Here is a 21,336-nt window from a genome sequence, read left to right on the forward strand (position 1 = left end):
GATCTGCATATTCCTGCAGTGGGAATGTAAGTCCTGTATATTCACGAGGCATTTTTAAATCAATTTCAGGTAGAATCTACATGTTGCTATCAATATCAAGAAACTTAGAGCACCTGTATTTGTATTCAGAATCCATGCTACCTCGATATGTGTATCTTGCATTTACTTGTCATTAGCGAAAATATAGTTACACCGCTTATATTTAAACTTACAACTATTGATACACTAAGAATCATTTAATGTATTTATTCAATATATTTAAAGTTTTTTTTTTTCGTTTTTATTTTAAGACTATCAAGTATGTTTTGTGATTTATATTATTACAACTATTTAGTTGCTGTTAGTTATTAATAATAATTAATTACATTTTTCCGCAATTATTCAGGGATTATTGTAAATTTTCATTTCATTTTGATTCCTTGTCTTAATCGATCTATATAAATATTTCAATCATGTGTTATTATTTTTTCCCGCGGAAAACAATTTAAATTCAACGTTGTTATATTCGTGTATTGTCGACTTCTTTCGATTATAGTCGATTTCCGAACGTTCACGATGAGGATACTACTTATGAAACTAAACCAATTCCTGCTTTCTACGTTTATTTTCGTTGTGGTATAACCTTAACATCATCACAATTTTCAATTTCAAATGTTTTTCTTTATATTATTTATATAGTAATATTTAACGTTGACTTAACGTTTTATAAGTTTTATGAGTTATAGTTATAAAATAAAATTTAATTTATATAATCTATTCAATATTTAATTTTCAGTGACATTAATGATAAATTTGTTCACGATTAAATTAAACTTGAAGTAATTCATTAATGCGTATGAATTATATTTATGCCATTCTTTAAGTTCACGCTAAAGCTCACGAGTAAGCTCATTTTCGTCATTTTCCATAAAAATTTACATTCACGCTAAGTTCACTCTAGAGTCACGCTAGAGTCAGTTTTGCGTACGAATAGCCACTCCGAAAAATTTTATTTACATTAATAACAATATGAATATGTATAAATATTGTAATGAATGTGAAACTGATTATTACCTAGTATATTATGATTATCATCATTTTCAGTCAATCGCCTCATTTTTGACTATTGCTCTACTAACAAGCTCCCGGTATAAATATATTTTGTTGTTAACGGTACCATATCTCCAGGAATCTTAAACCACCATGTCAATTTCGATGTGATAATGGTGAGTGTTACCGCCAGTCCTCTAATAATTAAATCTGCACCATCAAATTTTTCACCACTAAGGATGGCTAGACGCAGTTGTGTGGTGATTTCATTTTTTAACTCCCCTGAGGAAAAGGTCTGATGAATCCTCATAGAAAACATGCGTTATCAGAAAATTATCAGTATATGTCCATGGAAAACCTTATGAATACTTATAAAATCATTTTCTTATAACGAGAGTGTCGAAAATATTTTCGACTCCAAATTCTCATAAAAGTTATAAGAATCATGAAAGAGAAATGATTAATATTTGGCAGCTATGAGTAACTATAAGAAGAGAGAACGATGGTTATGTTAATGAATAAGATGTAATGAGAATGTTATGGGAGTAACTTTATCAGACTTTACTAGTACAACAGTAAAAAAAAAATTTTTTTTTTATCTGTTCTTTGTTATTTGTACTAATAATCCGATCGGACTTTTTTAGAAATAATTTTAACAAGAGTTAATGAGTTAGTTCATACTGCTTTATCATCATTTTTTATCAGCAGATTAACGTTTTTCGTAATTTTTTATGCCAAATTTCGGGAGAAATTGACTATAAATCCCGAAAATAATTTTTGTTTCATGACTTGATAAAGATATTTAGTTCAGAATTTTCATCCACATTTTCATAATATTTTTTGATAGGATTTATATGGAAAGTGCAGTCAGTCAACACGCTTACAAAAAAAAATATTTACGAGAATCAATAAACATCTAAGTTCATATACACTAATGCAAAAAATTAAAGGAGCAGAAAAATTTTATAAATTTTTTAGTGATTTTTGGAAGGCTGTAACTTGGTGAAAAAAAATCGTATCGAAAATTTAAAAAAAAGCTTTTTATAGCTTGAAATCTCTAGTTTAGGTGTATTTTTTTTTTAATTTTTTAAAAGCTCCGATTATTGCGCAAACATGAGAAATACCACGAGCCAAAAAATTTCGAAATTTTTTTTTTTTTCCGAAGAGTCCACGGACCGCGGAAAAATTCTTTCAACCAAACGAATGAATACATCGTTTAGCAAATTTATTCAGCTTCAATTTGGTTTTTTTTTTAACCTCGTAGGACACTTTGTCGCAGAGATATCAGCCTTCAAACAGAAAATGATCCTTTTGGCTTTGATCTTCGATATTTCAGGTACCAATGATCGCACAGAAAGTTAAAGGGCGGCGTTGAAAACTTGAATAAATTCTCTACAAGACCCTGTCATCATTTTTTTAAAAAAAAAATTTTTTTTATTTTTAACATCCATTAGAAGAAAGTACAAAAAAATGACTTTTTTTGGTTTTTTAGTAGATCAACCGCTACTCTGCAAATATCGATAAAAAAAATAATGTTGCCAGGGACTTTTTTAGCTTAATGTACCCCCAAGACCCCTGTAAATTTTTAAATTGATCTATCGAACCGTTTTTTGGGAATCATCGATCAAAGTTTAGCTAAACAATTAAAGGAGCAAGTTTTGTTCCTTTAATTGTGTAATCATAATCAAAATGAAAAAATTTTTTTTTTTCGACTTTTCTCAAATTTTTGCGTTGGTAACTCAGCAAATGCAAGGAAATGGAAAAAAAATAAGAAATTTCCAAAAAATGTCAAAAAAAAATTTAGAACACAAAAAACAAGTTTCAATTTTTTTTTTTCTTCGATTTTTTTGACATTTTTTGGAAATTTCTTATTTTTTTTGTCATTTCCTTGCATTTGCTGAGTTACCAACGCAAAAATTTGAGAAAAGTCGAAAAAAAAAATTTTTTCATTTTGATTATGATTACACAATTAAAGGAACAAAACTTGCTCCTTTAATTGTTTAGCTAAACTTTGATCGATGATTCCCAAAAAACGGTTCGATAGATCAATTTAAAAATTTACAGGGGTCTTGGGGGTACATTAAGCTAAAAAAGTCCCTGGCAACATTATTTTTTTTATCGATATTTGCAGAGTAGCGGTTGATCTACTAAAAAACCAAAAAAAGTCATTTTTTTGTACTTTCTTCTAATGGATGTTAAAAATAAAAAAAATTTTTTTTTAAAAAAAATGATGACAGGGTCTTGTAGAGAATTTATTCAAGTTTTCAACGCCGCCCTTTAACTTTCTGTGCGATCATTGGTACCTGAAATATCGAAGATCAAAGCCAAAAGGATCATTTTCTGTTTGAAGGCTGATATCTCTGCGACAAAGTGTCCTACGAGGTTAAAAAAAAAACCAAATTGAAGCTGAATAAATTTGCTAAACGATGTATTCATTCGTTTGGTTGAAAGAATTTTTCCGCGGTCCGTGGACTCTTCGGAAAAAAAAAAAAATTTCGAAATTTTTTGGCTCGTGGTATTTCTCATGTTTGCGCAATAATCGGAGCTTTTAAAAAATTAAAAAAAAAATACACCTAAACTAGAGATTTCAAGCTATAAAAAGCTTTTTTTTAAATTTTCGATACGATTTTTTTTCACCAAGTTACAGCCTTCCAAAAATCACTAAAAAATTTATAAAATTTTTCTGCTCCTTTAATTTTTTGCATTAGTGTAGTTTTACCAGTCGTTATCAGAGAATTTTTTTGTAATTCTTTATGCCCAATCTCGAGAGAAATTGACCACGAAACTCGAAAATAATATTTATTGTAAGAGAATATCAAAAAAAAAATTAGTTGAGAATTTTAATCAGCTTTTTCATAACGTTTTTTTGAGAGGATTTTCATAGAAAATGCAGTCACCCAACACGAATGCAACAGAAAATATTTACGAGAATTAATAAGTAAATTCAAAAAGTTTTACCAGTTTGAATCTGAATTTTAATTTTTTCGAATTTTTTAGACCGAATTTCGGGAGAAACTGACTAAAAATTTTTGTAATAATTTTTGGGATTAAATCACTTGATTACAATAATATTGCCATTAAAATTATTGTGATTTATTTAATAAGGTCTTTCGACGACAAACACAAAGTATAAGTATTCAAATCTTAAAAACCATACTTATGAAACTAGATCAGCTTATTTAAATATTATAAATAAATGTTTAGATACGAATAAGGGCGTTATAAAAATATTTAGAACTTAAGGAAAAGTAATTAAGCAATATCAAAATATTAATAATAAATTCTTCATTCTTCGACGTTCTCATAATCATGAGCTTTGTGTTCTTCTTTTATCAAATCAGAGCTTTCTTCAGGGCCAATCGTTTTAGTCAGCTCATCGTCAACATTTTCAGCAACAAATTCTGAATCTTCTTTGTTAGGTTTATCCTTCTCGGTATCTTTCTTGTTTTCATCGTCCTTCTCCAATTCTGTACTAGTCTCTTCATCATCAGAATCTCCACTGCTTTCTTCGCTATCTGAGGCTAGAGTATTTTCTTCAATATTTTCTTCAATATTCGATTTCATTACACGGCTTTCTTCAGGCTTCTAAAATAAAAAGTTATGTATATTTTTGCCTTAGCGTGATTCAACTGTTATTTAGTTTAATATCAATTATTCATAATTCGAAAAGAACAACGAATATTCATTCAAATTATTAAAAAAGCTTTTAATTTTTTTCTGATCATCTCAGATTTAAATAATGAACAAAAAATCGGTCTGTCAGTTGACCCTGCGGGCCAGCCCCAAAACTTCCCGCTGTTTTCGAGCTCGTTGAGCTCGAAAACATTATTGTGAATATATTTTCGAGCTCTTCGAGCTCGCAATTACTTTTGTATGCCATTGTTTTGTAAAAAACCATTTTTTAGCATTTCTTTCTTCCACGATATCTCGCGAACGAATTAACCGATTTTGATGGTTGAGGTGGCAATCGACGCGTTTTATCAAGTTCTAAAGCTGGTCGAATTTTGAAATTGATTTATTCAGCCGTTTTTGAGAAATTTCAAAAAAACCAAGGAAAAAATTTTTTTTGAATTCTTTCGTCAACGGTTTCTTTTGAACGAATGAACCGATTTTGATGGTTGAGGTGGCATTCGACGCGGCTTATAGAGTTTTAGAGCTGATTAGATTTTGGAATAAATCCATCGAGCAAATTAAAAGTTATCCACATAAAACATTTTCGAAAAAATTTTATTTTTGAAATATCTCTGAACGCACCCTACTGATTAAGTTCAAATTTCTACGGCCTCAAGACATTAACAAGCCGCGTCGAATGACACCTCAACGATCAAAATCGGTTCATCCGTTCAAGAGTTATGAATATTTACATACATACATACGTACGTACGTACGTACGTACGTACGTACGTACACACATACATACACTCGGACATCATCGTGAAATTAGTCAGGATAGCTTCCTAGGACCTCGAAACGTCGACATCTGATGGAAATTCGATTTTCGTAAATCGGACCGAAACCAATAACTTCCCGAATTTTTGAAAATTTACAATTTTCTTAGCGGGAAGTTAAAAAAATTTAACATCTTTTAAGGTCAAATATGTGGCTATTTTCAATCACAAATAATAATTTTTTTATTTTTACCTTTGACGGACGTTTGGTTTCAGCTCGAGAATCAGTTATTTTGCTGGTTACGTAAGAGTAAAACGCTTTTATGTCTGCATCATAGCGTTGTTTTGATATTCCTGACTCCTTAAGGTAATACGAAGTTATGTCTGTAATTAAAATGTTCACTATAGTTGTCATTTTAAATTAAATAACTATTATTTCAGTTCAAAATTATCTACTTGAAAGTGAATATAACATTTTATTTAAAAATGTATGGTTTTCGGGAACACTAATTCATACATGAAAAAAAGAGTTACAGTAGAATAGTTTCAACGTAGAGTTCTCCGTTAGATAGTTAATTACAGGTAGAAACTAGTGGATATAAATTTGTAAGATTAATTAGTGAATATACTTGTGATATCCTACAGGAATAAATAGGATAAGGTTCTTATTTCTAGAGGTGATGAGTAGTTGGTCAGGTTTAAAGATATTGTAAGTTTATTAAACAATGTATTACAAGACAAATGGCACGTCTTTTGTCAAATGCTCGTACAGAACTAAATTTTCACACTCAGGTCAACTGACCCTCGACACTCATCCCTTTTCCCACTCCTTGTACTTGCCTCCCTCAAGAATCATACCTAAAATACCTCGCATCTACTCTTGCTCTGTTTCTCTCACTCTCATTCTTTCTCTCTTGCACTCCCACACTCCAGACATAGAATCTTACAACTAGACTTAATACTAACCGATGACCTTCGCTTTGCGCGTACACTCTTTTTATTTTCGATATTACACTCGGCCATCCCTGCATGCACATCTGCCCTCAGATGTCATTTTCTACCTCGCTGCTGCTTGAATCTTCGTCCCCGTCGTTGTCAACCCAGAGCTTCATAAAGTCAGCAGTCGTTGATGTTTGGTTTGGGCCCTCATGCTCCCCAACCTTTTGAACCGTATAGCGGTCATTCCGCAACGCTCGCACTACACGATACGGACCCAAAAATTTACCTTTCAGCTTCAAACCCGCTCCAAACTGTGTCCTTTTTATGGCCACTAAGTCACCGCTCTCATACTGCCTAGCATCCTTTCTTCCTTTGTTGTAGTTTCTTCTGTTTCTTTCTTGTGCATCGGTGATCGCCTTTGCTGCCTCCTCACGTAAAACACACCGGTTTTCTTCAAATTGCGTCGTCCACTCTGCTTCAATTAACTCCCTGATCTGCGCATCCTCCTTGAGCCGCATATCTACTCCAATAAGCAACTGAAATGGCGTCTTCCCAGTGCTTCGGTTGACTGTAGAGTTCAAAAACTTTTGCACCTTTTCTACATGTTTATACCAATCATCTGGATTTGGCGCCGTCAACTTTGTTAACAATGGGATGAGAGTTCGGTTAACTCTCTCTACCTGCCCGTTCCCCCTAGGAACTCCTGTTGTGATTAGGGAATGCCGAATACTCTCCTCGGTGCAATAGTCCTTGAACGCATTGGACGTGAACGCCGTTCCTCGGTCAGAGATTATTCGTTTTGGATTCCCAAACACGGTGGCTTGCTTCGTCAACCTGTCTAATACCTCTGCTGCATCAGTAGATCTAGTAGGATAAAGCCACGTAAATTTTGTAAACGCATCCACAACTACAAATATGTGCGCGTATTTTTTCTTTGTAGCCGTCATTGGGCCCACATGGTCAATATGGTACGTATCCAACGGCGTGTCTCCTTTGTCTAACGGATTTAAATGCCCTTCTTGTTTACCCAACTTTCGCTCAGCTAAAATGCAGTCTAAACAATTTGCTATTACGTGCTCGACCTTTTCTCGCAGTCCCCTAAACCAGAAGTCTTGCTTGACAATTGCTTCGGTTTTTGTGACCCCAAAGTGGCCACGTTCGTGTGCCTGCCTGACTACCTGAGTCTGCATGGCCTTCGGTACTACAATCAACAAATCGTCTTTGCAGATTTTGTACAGAATATTATTCCTAATTACATACCCACTGGCCTGGCTGCACGTTACGGCCTCTATAAGTTTACGGACTTCATTGTCCTTGTTTTGTGTGCTTCTTAAACGTGCAATCAGCCCATCTTCACTCTCAGTTATATACATGATACTCGGCAATGGATTTCGGCTTAAAGCATCAACATGCTGCATATTTTTACCTGGCCGATGATGTACCTGATACTTAAAATCACCCAACAACAATGCCCATCGGGCCACACGCAAACACAAATCTTTCTTTCTCATCGTCATCGCAAACGCTTGACAATCAGTTACAATAGTAAATGGTATAGGCAACAAATACACTCTAAACTTAACTAATGCTTTTACAATAGCTAGCACTTCTAACTCATAACTTGTATACTTAGACTCCGCAGGAGTTGTTTTTCCACTGGCAAAATAAACCGGATGAAACCTCCCGTCATCTGGGTCTAATTGCATCAATATTGCCCCGTACCCTTCCATAGACGCATCTGTGTGCAACTCAGTTTTAGCCCCTATTCTGTATAATTTTAACACAGGACCATTGGTAAGTACTGTCTTCAAGGCCTCGTACGCTTCGGTTTCTTTGTCCCCAAAATAAAACTTTACATCTTTTTTCAACAAATCTGTTAACGGCTTAGCAATCTTCGCGTAACCCCTAATAAATTTTCTAAAATACCCCGTGAGACCCAAAAAACTTTGAACCTTTTTAACAGATGTTGGTTTGGGAAAATTAGCCACGGCCTTAGTTTTATGAGTAGACGGTTTTATGGTGTTTTCCGAAACAACGTATCCCAAATACTCGATTTCTGTCAATAGGAAACGACATTTTTCCCAGTTTATTACCAACCCATGTTGTTCGGCTATCTTTATTATCATAAGTAAACGTTCCCATGCCTCTTTCAAATTTCTCGCAAGAATAACAATATCATCCATATAAACTATAACAATACCCTTATCTATAAGCTCTTTAAAAATCATAGTAATATATTTTTGAAATATAATGGGAGAAATTTTTAAACCAAATGGTAACTTTAAAAATTCATACTGTCCCGTTGGCGTGACGAAGGACGTATATTTACAACTGTCCTCGTGCATTCTCACATGAAAAAACCCATTCTTTAAATCTAGCGTTGTAAAATACTTGAACCCTTGTAACGCGTCTAAAATATCGTCAATCAACGGCAATGGAAAATGCGGACACTCAATAAGCTCATTTAATTCGCGAAAATCGACACAAACTCTAATAGAGCCATTCTTTTTTCTTACTACGACTATCGGACTCGCGTACTCAGAATTTGACGGTCTTATTACGCCTTCATTAATCCACGTCTTCATTAAATCATCTACTTCTTTCTTTTCACACGGAGTCAGTCTTCGCGGCCGTCTAACTACTGGCTTCTCACTTCTTAAGACAATTTTAGCTGTCAAACCAACATCTCGCGTCTTTTCCGGCTTATACCCGTTAATAATATCCCGTACTGCTTTTCGATAATGCTCATCTTCGATATGAGACAAGTCTACCTCCTTGGTCTTATCTACAACATTTATATTAAAAATCTCGGGTGCATCTACGTTAATCTCAGCTTCGTCTAACTTCAAAAAAGTAACTTCGCCCCGTTTGACTCTAACCTCTACCTGGTCCAAGAAGTCAGTACCCAGCAACAGACCGTGATTTGTCAAAACTTTATTAGATACTACATGCAAAGTTACGGGCAATTTATGCCCATCAATATTAATTACCTTAGAAAAATCACCCCAAGTTTCATTGCCAGTGGATCCAACGCCTGCAAACTCAATTTTGCGGTTACCTAATGGTGGTGACCCCAATCTTGCATACTCATCTGATCTTATAAACGTTAAATCACTCCCCGTATCCACTAACGCTACAAACTTAGAGTCATCTATTGACACTTCCTTAGTGTACTTCTTCATGTCTGGTCTTGATATCACGTATGATTCTTTTTTCTTGCTTGGGCACCGCGCCGCGATGTGCCCAAATTCATTGCAATTGAAACACTTCGCACCTTTTTCCTTATCAGGACACCCCGCACTTACGTGATCTTCACCACCACAATTGAAACACTTCGGTTTGTCACTTTTCTCACCAGCTATTCGCCTCTTCGGATGACCTTTCACCTCCGGCTTTTTCGTCTTGTCATCCTTTTTCTCGATAAGTTTTGGCTTCGCCTTCATATCTCTTTTCATCGCTTCGTACTGCTTGAAACGCTCTTTTAATTCCTGCATCGTTTTGGCACCATACAGTGCACTTTTGTTCGCTACTTCGTCGGGGATACCTTGAATGATATATTCAATTAATGATCGTGTATCCACTGTTCCTTGCCCCGCAATTTCACGCATAGCGTACATGTACTGTTGCAAGGTCTCATCAGCTTTTTTCCTCCTTTGCGCCAGCTCTCGGTGAATCTGCTGGTCGGTCACCTCGTCCTCGAACTCGTCCTTCAGGGCTTTTTTGAGCTTTGCCCACGTCTTCGCACACCTTTCTTGCCGCACAAACGCCAACGCTGAACCCGTCAGCATCTTCTTCCCGAATGCGACTTTATGCACGTCAGTCCACCCACATACTTCTGCCATTTCTTCGAAATCTTCAATCCAACGGGAAACATTTAATAAATCATCCCCACTGAACTTCTCCAATGAGTTCTCCACGTCTTTTAAGAGCAATAGCGTACGATTGGGTCTGTTTGGTCGTCGGATTACTGGGGTTGCACGGTCTCCTTGAGCTCCAACTTCGTCGTTGTCTCGAGGGTTCACCTCCTGGCCAGCCCTGGCGTCTTCCAGGATGCCTTGGGGTTCCTCCTCTTCTTCTTCTTCGTCTTCATCTTCGTTGTCGTCGCCGTCGTCTTCTTCGTCGTCCCGTGCACCGTGCTCCCGCTCTAATCTCAACGCGGCCATCAACCGCTGCAGAAGTTCCCGCTTTCGACCTGATAACCTGAGGCGTCTTCCTCTGAGCTCAGCTTTGAGCTCTGGTATGGTCATCTGGGCCACTTCCTCATCAGTTAAACCTACCCCTCCGTTGGCTACCCCGTTGTCTGCCATATTACCCCGGTTACACTGTCAAAACTTTCAACTTTAACACTCAAACTGTCACTGCACTCTAGATCCCGGCTGAGCCCCCAAAAATGTGATATCCTACAGGAATAAATAGGATAAGGTTCTTATTTCTAGAGGTGATGAGTAGTTGGTCAGGTTTAAAGATATTGTAAGTTTATTAAACAATGTATTACAAGACAAATGGCACGTCTTTTGTCAAATGCTCGTACAGAACTAAATTTTCACACTCAGGTCAACTGACCCTCGACACTCATCCCTTTTCCCACTCCTCGTACTTGCCTCCCTCAAGAATCATACCTAAAATACCTCGCATCTACTCTTGCTCTGTTTCTCTCACTCTCATTCTTTCTCTCTTGCACTCCCACACTCCAGACATAGAATCTTACAACTAGACTTAATACTAACCGATGACCTTCGCTTTGCGCGTACACTCTTTTTATTTTCGATATTACATACTTGATATCACATTTCCGGGTTAGTTATTTAGAAAAGATCTCGGGATAGCTTGCTTTTATTCTGCATTATACCTTTCACGGCTTGTAATCTAGTTGGATCCAGTCCTGGTTTTTGCTGTTCTTGTTTTATTTTGTTAGATTTAGCTCCATGAACACTGCTATTTTGCAACTCTTCAGGTGTAAATACTGCTATTAACATTTGCCTCACAAATTGTGAAGCACTTTTAGCTTTAGTTTTTGCCGCTAGATAAGAGTTCTTAGATACAAAAACACCTTGTCCTAGATGGATCTATAATAATTTTTATTCAAAATCATTAGTCATTAATTCTATGAACTCGCGATAATAAAAACAGTACAGAAAAGCTTACACTGTTATCCGATACTCGAGTAAAACCAACTTGAGGAAATCCTGTTTTTTTCTCTAATTCCACTGATCCAAGATTTGATGGCGTATCTGTAAAATAAATTTCTTATTGAAAAACTTATTTTCATAACACTATCCGATCATAATTGCAGATTTTTCATTTTTTTATAAATTTAACTTATAGAAGTAAATAAAAAATTAGCTTTGCAATAATTAGTAGAATATATTGGACTAGAAACTATAAGAAGAAAGTTTTGCATCGGAATATACATATTAAAGTATAAAATTCTGTTTGTGATAATTAGGCTTAGAATGAGTAATGGTAATAGAAATTCATTAGAGAGTTAATATTTGACCATTAAATTTCTATAAATAGAAAATATGTAGTAACTTACAGCTCATTAAACATCACACACATAGTGAATATAATAAACAAAGGTATTTCTATTGGTAATTAAAATTAATATAATAAAATATACTAGTGTACCTCTGTGTTCATTCCAAAAGTCTAATAATTTTTGTAACATTTGGCTTTGGAGTTGTTGCTCCTTTTTGACATCACTCAGATCACTTTGCATTTGGTCCATTTGGGTTATTATTTTTTCCTCTTTAAAATGATGTTTTTTCTTCTTCTTATCTTTCCCAGGTGTAACAACACTGAAAATATTAATCTTCACTTTTAAAAAATATTTCAGCAGGGTTTTTTTTTCTTTAAATTTACTAATACTTTTATTTTAAAAAAAAAAGTATATTTATGTATTTGATTCAGAAAAACACGATTTAAATACGATGTACTTATATTAAATTCATAGAATCAAAGCTTACATTGCTTTTTGCTCCAAAACTGGATTTTTTTTCATCTTATCTTCTAAGTCATTACTTCCCATATTTGAAGTACTCGGCCTCAAGAAAGTTGTTGATGATTGTTGTTTTTCTGTTGTTGAAGATGAACTACCGTGGTGAGGTAATGGTGGCAGAAAATCATTGCTTGAAGTAGGTTCAGAAATAAAAACTTCATTTTCGTTTTCGTATAAGTCTCCAGGTTCTTTGGCAAGTATATCGTCGTTACCTCGTACCAGAGTAAGCTTAACATATAAAAAAAGTTTGATAAGTAGTCAACGCACTAAAATAATAATTAAAGAGAAAGTTTCTTTGTGATTCATACTGGCTTTGAAAGAAGTTCACTTTTTCGAGTGACAATATTTTTTTACTGCAAAATACAATTAAATTAACAAATAATGAAAACAAAATATTTTATCACACTACATTTTATTTTATATTTTTGTCCTCTTGTATAAAAAGGATTTTTGTAATTTAAAAATAATTAAGTCATTTACTACCAACAATTATTAAGCTCTAAACGGTGTTCATTTTACAAACTTTTATCCTTCATAAGAAAATAACTTTAATATGAAACTTACTTTATATCCCGGTTCTTTTTTTATTTTCTTAGGGTCCACAGAGTTCTTTAACAATGAAAAAATATATAAACTCATTAAGTGATTAGTAAATAATAGTATCATTAAATAAGCATTGCGGAAAAAAATTAATTGAACAAATTATGGACAATAACATTATCAAAAACATTCATATAACGTACATTTTCTTTGTTGTTGACTTCATCAAATGAGTGGATTTCACTGTCATTGTTCTTTTTGCGCTATAAATAAATGAAATATTTGTCAGAAAAATTCAATGTTGAAAATACGCTTGTTTAATATGAACTTCACCTTATGTGGTTTATCCTTTATGGATTCAAGATCAGTCACTTCACGTTCTTCAAGATTTGTTGCCATTACACTACCTTGTTCAATATTAAAACGATCCTATAATAAAAACATCACACATAAATAGACATATCTTTTAAAATTATTTTTTATGTACGTTAATAATAAGGAGTGTGAACACAATGACCCATAAACAACTAAGACCATTATATTCTTAATCGCTTTAAAAGTATACACTCACATAAAATGAAATAAAATGATTATTGTAATTTTTTTTTAAATTATTCTGATGTTTTAATCAAGTCTAAGTTTTATTTTTCTTGCATTATCACATCTTACAAAAGAATAAGGATTTATTTGGAATCAAACACTACTAAAAAATCAGATAAAAATTTTAACTGACTGCTTCTAAAGTATTTAGTATTAATTATACATAAGTATAAGCGTAATTGTCATCATTTCCTAATTAAAAAAAAAAATTACATGCATATATAGCTTCACTACGAGGCTTATATTTCATCAAGGATTCAAACCAAATCTTTTCCAGTATAAATTACGTTTGTTTTTAATTATTTCGATTAATTGCGGTCAAGCACAATAGTAACAATATACAGTATAATAAAGACGGAAATAATACAATTTAAAAATCACCAAGTTAAAAATAATAGACAATCATTATTTAAAATTTTAAATTAAATATATCTTAATCGATAACAATATCTTAAAACAAAAATATGTGTGCGATATCTAAAAGATAGAAATTTAACAAATAACGTTCTAACCGTAACACGTATTTTAATTGCTAAGTAAGATAGTGGATTTGCTTAAAATAATTATATATTTCTATGCTTAGTATCATATCTAATCTAAATTTAACCTACTGCAATGATAAGTAATGAATAATAATTGGTAGTAATCAATTCATATTCAAAATATATGGGAAAGAACAGATAAACTGAGATTGCTCTATCTCAATGAAAGCAACTTTTTCTTTAAAATCAGATATGCTTGTGAATATCTGATCATCTCCGCAATTATCTATGATACACTGTATATGATCTACTTGAACGCTACCAATTGAATAAGGAATAGTATTTAAACGACAGCCATAAACATAACATTGTCCTTTTATAACTATTAAATGATGAATGTGAATAATTTGACTGGACTGTAATCGTATATAGGTATCATTAGTTTTTGTAGCTCGAGTATAATCTGTACTGTGAATTACAGTTTTTTTGTAAATACATTTTTTATAAGCATAAATCAGAACACTATTATCGTAGATAAGATTCTTAATTTCGTCTTCAATACGCACATTTATGTGTGTTTTTCCTGTAAGAACAATGTCATCTGAAAGTTTTAAGAAATCCTTCAGTTCATCGTGAGTAAACAGTCCTTTACAAAAATTTTTAGATTGAGACGATGTTGTTAAAACATCTAACTGTGATAAAAGCATTTTTTTCTTTAAGAATTTTTTGGTAATTTGATGACTAACACTTCGTGGACCAGTTATTTCTTTTTTTAGGTTAAAAATACCATTTTCGAACAGAAAAGCTGATGTACCCGTCAATGGTCCAGTTTCTTCTACAGATTTGCACAAATGCCAGAGAGAGTGTACATTAAATGTCATAGCTGATTCCGAAAATTCAATTTGAAATAACCCAACAAATTTGATCAAATCATATTTAGTCCTTGCAATCTCTTCGTCCGTTATTTTTGTTTTCAGTAAATTGAAAACACTTCGAACGAAAAGAGCGTACATTTCTAAAAATTCTGGATCTGCGATACCATCCAGGCATAGAAGGCTCCAATATAATATCCAAGATTCAAATTCAGATGCTTTCCACTTACACATATCAGCAGTTGGTCGGGGTAATCTGTATATTTCGTGAGGAGGTTTTATAGATGACAAACGTTTATCAACAGTCTCACGCTGTTGTTTAGTTAGTTTGAATTTTACGCCGGGTGTTTTTAATAATTCCAATAGCTGGCGCGTAACTCCTAACAAACAACCATGCATGTAATCTATTGGAAACCCCCAAATGCTGTCAAAGAGAGGCAATTTTTCAACGAAAACCATAGACCCCTTAACACCCATAACTGTAGGCACCTTACTTTTTAAATCAGACGATTTTTTTATTTTTTCAACTTCTTTTATATTTCCCATATGATTTTCATGAGTTCGTAAATTTGGTTCATTTTCACTCAGTGGATAGTGCACCGCATGTCCAACATAAAAACCCGGCTCATAACACCAACTGCATCCATAATAGCCATTGAATTTTACTCGATTTTGACAAGTTGCGCGTGCCGGTGTATCGACGCAACAGCAAAGTAGCGTAAACTTCAAATTACAATTTTTTCCGGTCGAATGATTAAATATATCTACGCCATTGTTCGTTAAGTAAATAATTTGATCACACAATTCTTTATTGTAAAGATTAATAAATTCCGGTTTAGGCTCAGCGTCTGTTAAAAAAACACCACTTAGAATGATATGTTTAAAACGTTCTTCTAGAAGCAATTCGTTAATAATTAATTGCTGTGGCCAAAAACTCTGCTTCGAACTTTTAAATATGGGAGCACCATCAGTGTTATAATTTAATGTAAAAACACCTGGGCACTCGCTTTTTAATCTTTTATATAAGTTAGAGTCTCGAATATCAAAAATATCTGATGATCGATTTTCAGTTGCTATATGATAAAAAAACCTATTTTGAATTTGCGGTTGATTTAAAATTAATTGAATTTGATATCTAATATCTACGCTCATAAAATAATTTGTTGCTTGAGAAGAAACACTAAAGTTTTTTTTACACTTTTCACATTGCACCTTTTCTTTTTTAGAACCCGTTTGCAAGTTTTTTTTTGTAAGAATTACGTTACAAGTTTCACAAAAAAAATTAAGAGTTTTTATCATCTGTTACACCAAAAATTTTTGATCTTGAATAATAACTGCAATCTCACGATTCAAAATCTGGTCCAGCTAAAATCTTCACTAACTTCAGTAAATCATTTTGATCGGATTTTGTTAAATTTTTAGAAATTGAAAACATTTCTATCATTAATAACACATCAGATACTTTGAGATTAGCAGATGGGAACATGAGACGATTATTTTCCGCTTCGTTGGCTTCAAATAATTTTTCATTGGGTATGTTACCTCCGATTTGGTTATAATCATCGTTAGAACTAATATCATCATTGCAGCATGAACAAACACTGTAAATATCATCGCAACTGCTATCTACAAATGTATCATCACAGATACTTTCATCATCCACGTCGGTGTTTACATCATCATCGACAGTGGTTATATTATCATTTTGAGTGGAAGAATTGTCAACTATTGAAGCTGATTCAAAATCCGAATTGCTTGTATCGTATATTTGTTCAACTGCATTCTTTTCATTAAAAATTCCTGAATCTATGTTAACAACAAAAAATTCCAGCAAATTTAATGATCATGATAAGTAAATCAAACGTATACGTATATTTTCTTGATTTTAATTTTTCAACAATATTTACTTATTATTTGGGCTATCATGAATCACCCTGTTTAGAAAATCTCATAGAATCTAATATATTCCCATACATTCCTATAGAGATTTTAGAAGAATGAATGAGTTCTATGAGAAGTTATATAGTTAAGTATAGGGCCTCATACATACAGCTATAAGGATCTATCGGATTTTTTAAGCAGGGCAAGTTAATCAAAACATTCAGAAGTTAATACTTTACTGATAGTTGACATTGAAGTACAATAATTTACAGCATCTACAATAACTGTGTATGTTGCAATTTCTAAATTAAGTATAAGTTCACCAGCTTATAAAAAGTTTTCTATGGATTATGATAAGAAGTGTCATATAAAAAATACACATAAACACCTTTACATATCATAATTTTCGCATGATCTGATGTGAATGGATATTTTTTATAAAGTCTTCTCAGTAGCATTTACATTTTTTCATTTGAAAAATATTAATAATTTTAAATATTAATGCTAATTTATTGATGATCATAACAATCTAAGTCTCTATTTTATTTCTTTAACAAACTCATCATTGAACTAATAATATTAATAGCTTATGTTTAAATTCTTATAGCTGTATGCATAAGGCCCTATACTTAACTGTAGCACTTCTCATAGAACTCATTTATTCTTATAAAATTTCTACAGAAATTTATGAGAATCTAATGGATTCTATGAGATTTTCTGAACAGGGAAAAGTTTTTTATTTTACTTCAAAGTCCACAAATTTATGTACGCATACTTTGGTAATTTCAATAGGATTAACTTGGCATACCTATTTTTTTTTTCTCTGATGCATCGGCAAATATTTTTTTCCAACGAGATACTGTTCGTTTGCTTACACTCTTTTCATCACATGATGAATTTAGCAAACGATTATTCAATCTCTTCATCGTGATCGGTTGAAAAATTTACTAACCCTAGCATAGATAAAAAAAATCGAATGTTTTAAGCCATAATAGCAAATATATTGGATGCAAATAATGATAGCGAAAATACATTGCTGATAATGAAGATACACCATAAAAAGATACATAATTGTTTGCATGCTGCATCCCAATTAACACTTCGAAAATTCTACAATTTTGTATACTTATTAAGAGTATCAAGATACAATTACCATTAAAATTTGAAGTGGATTGACCATCTCTAATTCTTGTTATTTATAATTAAAGTTCGGATCGTTAATATTGTGAGCAATAAGAAGTGTGCATTTCAAGTCGCGCTCGTGATTCTGATAAAAAAACTAACAGTTAGAAACTTTTGAAAAACTAACAGCTGAATTATAAAAAAAAAAAAAATAAGTATTCACCATCTCATTATTGAGATACAGAAACGCAAACTTCAACAATAAATGAGAAAATATACATCTCGGCGAATAGGACAGAATCAATCTGACAACGCTGTACACAAGTATGGATAGTATTATTTGAGCAGGAAATTTGAATAGTCAGAGGAGGAGACCAATCATTGGCAGAGCATACGTGACGTTGTCAGATTGTAATTTTAAAAAATATTTAACAATATTGACGTATACGTATAGAGTAGTTTGCAGGTAAACTTTATCACGGATACAGAAAAAAACCATAATTTTTTGACCATATTGTAGCAGGATAACTACCTCAAATAATAAAAGATTCAAAGAAATATTTTTATATTTTTTTTTTTATCTAAAATCATTGGTTTTTCTTTAGAATTAGTAGAACAGAAAAATTGAAAAGAAGTAATCTGTTTTTTTTTTCTTATTTCGTCTTGGTTTTTAGGGAAAACAAAAAAACAAAAATATTTTTATAATTAAGTAACTAGGATCATTGCTACATTTTTAATAAAAAAAAATGTGTTTTTAATTTTAAAAATACTGTTTATCGGTTTAATGTTTTTACTATTATGTAAAAAAATTTCTTTTTAATTTAACTCTCAATTTATTCTAAAAGTAGTTAAGACACCGGAGGACGTTACCAATACACGGTTTCTTTATTAATCCATAAATGAGAAACAGAACTCAAGAAATTTTATAATCAAGTTATAAGTTATAAAATTATCAACGTATTTACTTCTTTATTATTATTAATGTCATGATTATTGTTATTATAATTATTATTATTAGTGGTAGGGTAAATTGAGTTGTATGTACTCTATAAATATCTTTACAAGTATTTTTAGGGAATAGTGCAACAGCTTAAACGATTGTTATACTGTTTTATACAGAAGATATAGTTTAAAACAGTGCAAAGCGCAGAAAGAACGGCAGTTAACCAATAATATTTTATGTATAATAAACGTATATGGTTACTTTAGAATAAAAAAATTAAAGATACTGTTCAAACAAAAAGATTGAATTTTTTATTACTTATATGAAATCAGCTTCAGTTAATTTTATTGAAAATATTATAAAAATTTTCTATGCATATTAGATTATATTAAGTTCTTAAACCGTAGCCTTATAGTAGTTTATTTGATTGAACAAGAAAATCAAACTTCTTATAACAAAGTTTAGACGATTTAAAGTAGAATATTTGAAATTTCACAAAATATTTTATAGATTCTAATATACAAATTCGTTTAAATTTTTTCAAAATGTTTGAAATCATCCCGATATAGTTATTTAAAATTTGCAATAAAAAAATAGTTTATGGCAAATGAATAAAGGCGTAAAATATTAATTGTTGCACTTAATTAACGTGTCTAGCACTGCATCAATGTTAATTTTTTACGTAAATCTATACCAAATCGGTTGAAATTCTTTCGAAAGTAGTGGCAACTCGACTTTTGAAAATCGGACTGAATATAATAACCTTTCAGAATTTATAACGTCTTAAGCGGGAAGTAAAATAAAAGCTGAAAAGTTATTGAAGAAATGACCTCCATAAAGAGAAAATATCAAAGTAAATTGACCTAGAAAACAGATTAGTACTCTACCACCAGAGATATCTCATTGAAATAATAATTTTTTGATGATAATTAATCGTTCACAATTAATATATAGTTGTAAAAAGTCATATTAAGACGCAATATTGTTTAATAAATGATCCTGAAATCAATAGATACCTGACCATTTAATGATTTAATTTAAAAAATAAATAAGTACTAATAAAATATATATTTTTTTTAATTGTACTTGTAGTTTTTTTTCATTTCTACGGGTGGAATTTTCTCAAATTGTCAGATGCCTGTTAGATTCAGTATCATTAATAAAAAAAATTAAATAAAACTTATCAATAATAATGTAAAATAATACCTTATTGATTGTTGATAATTTTTTGTTTAATATATCACGCGTCTTATTGTCTTTAGGAGCAGTAGATTTCTTTTTCAAGCACGCTTGATCATCAGCTTCAGATAAGTCTGAGAATAATGCTGCAGGTGGAAATCGTATTCGCCCGCCATTTTTTATGATGTTATCAAGTTCTTCTTTTGACTCTGAAAAAAAAGAATATAAATAAATACCTTGTTTAAAAAATCCGATAAATTCTTATAGCTGTATACATAATGCCCTATACTTAACTATAGCACTTTTCATAGAACTCATTCATTCTTATAAAAGCTCTATAAGAATGTATGAGAATCTATTAGATTCTATGAGATTTTCTAAACAGAGCATACAGTAAAAAACATAATATACTTTTGATTGATAGATGTCAATACTTATAGAGATGTCTCAAATTCTGATAGAATCTGGACAAATACATATATAAAATCAGATATACTCATAAATCCTGTATACGTAGCTGTCGATATTTTATCAGAATTTATCATGTTTAATAAAATTCTCATAGATTCTGAACAGAGATTTTCCCTTTTTACAAGATTCTTTGAGTTTTCTCCAAGCTTCTAATACTTTTCATATTTTCCACAGGTTAGATAGTTTACTTAAAATATATACTTAATTGGAAATTCGATTATTTTAAAAGTTAATAGAAAAACAAAGTATCAACCAATCTTCTGTACTTCTAAGAAATGACAATAAACAGAAAAAATTACATACTACATAGACTTTGGTTTCAATCCATTATTTAAGAATTTAACATTACTGATAATTATTAATAAAACATTTAACTTACCATGAGTAGCACCAATCAAACACTGGTGATATTTCCCTGATTAAACAAAAGTATTTGACAGGATTAAAAAAATTTATATCCTTATGAATGCTATCGAATCCTGAAAATATGATTCAGAAGGATTTAACATGATTCAAATTTTTTAATTCTGTTGAATACTATTTAATCCTGAAAACATGACTTAACAGGATTTGAAATGATTTAAACTGTTAAATACTTTTAAATACTTTTTAATCCTAAAAAGATAACGAAATATAAAAATTATTTCAGGATTAAAAAGTATTCGGTAGCATAAGAAATTTTAAATACTGGTTCAATCCTTCTATATCCTAAAAAGGTTATGAAATAAAAACATTATTTCAGGATTAAAAAGTATTTGGTAGCATTAGAAATTTCAAACACTGGTTAAATCCTTCTATATCCTAAAAAGATAATTAAATAAAAAAATTATTTCAGGATTAAAAAGTATGCGGTAGCATTAGAAATTTCAAATACTGATTAAATTCGTTTATA

The 21,336-nt window shown here is 31.8% G+C and overlaps 1 protein-coding gene across 2 annotated transcripts; it reads right to left on the reverse strand.

The window, feature by feature from the left end:
- Positions 1-4,107: 4,107 nt before the first annotated feature.
- LOC130672206 (uncharacterized) lies at positions 4,108-20,924 on the reverse strand. Of its 2 annotated transcripts, none has more exons than XM_057476621.1 (11): positions 20,824-20,924; positions 20,001-20,182; positions 13,228-13,323; positions 13,098-13,157; positions 12,919-12,963; positions 12,323-12,582; positions 11,985-12,154; positions 11,502-11,587; positions 11,206-11,422; positions 5,671-5,801; positions 4,108-4,611 (listed from the first exon to the last, which is right to left on the reverse strand). In XM_057476621.1, exons 3-11 carry the CDS (start codon positions 13,291-13,293, stop codon positions 4,315-4,317), a joined length of 1,332 nt encoding a protein of 443 aa, XP_057332604.1. In that variant the 5' UTR covers positions 13,294-13,323; positions 20,001-20,182; positions 20,824-20,924; the 3' UTR covers positions 4,108-4,314. The 2 variants fall into 2 exon arrangements, with proteins under 2 accessions (XP_057332604.1, XP_057332602.1); XM_057476619.1 differs by having other exon boundaries at positions 4,108-4,614.
- Between the last annotated feature and the right edge of the window lie 412 nt (positions 20,925-21,336).

This window comes from Microplitis mediator, chromosome 7, assembly GCF_029852145.1.
Source record: "Microplitis mediator isolate UGA2020A chromosome 7, iyMicMedi2.1, whole genome shotgun sequence".
Lineage (NCBI taxonomy): Eukaryota > Metazoa > Arthropoda > Insecta > Hymenoptera > Braconidae > Microplitis > Microplitis mediator.

Bases quoted from the DNA above. Each gene is read 5' to 3' on its own strand.
- LOC130672206 (XM_057476619.1), bottom strand. From the start codon at position 13,293: ATGGCAACAAATCTTGAAGAACGTGAAGTGACTGATCTTGAATCCATA. The intron at 12,964-13,097 runs GTACGTTATATG...TCATTGTTAAAG, and splicing joins AAGTCAACAACAAAGAAAAT to AACTCTGTGGACCCTAAGAA. The intron at 11,588-11,984 runs GTACACTAGTAT...TTTATTTTACAG, and splicing joins CTTTTGGAATGAACACAGAG to ATACGCCATCAAATCTTGGA.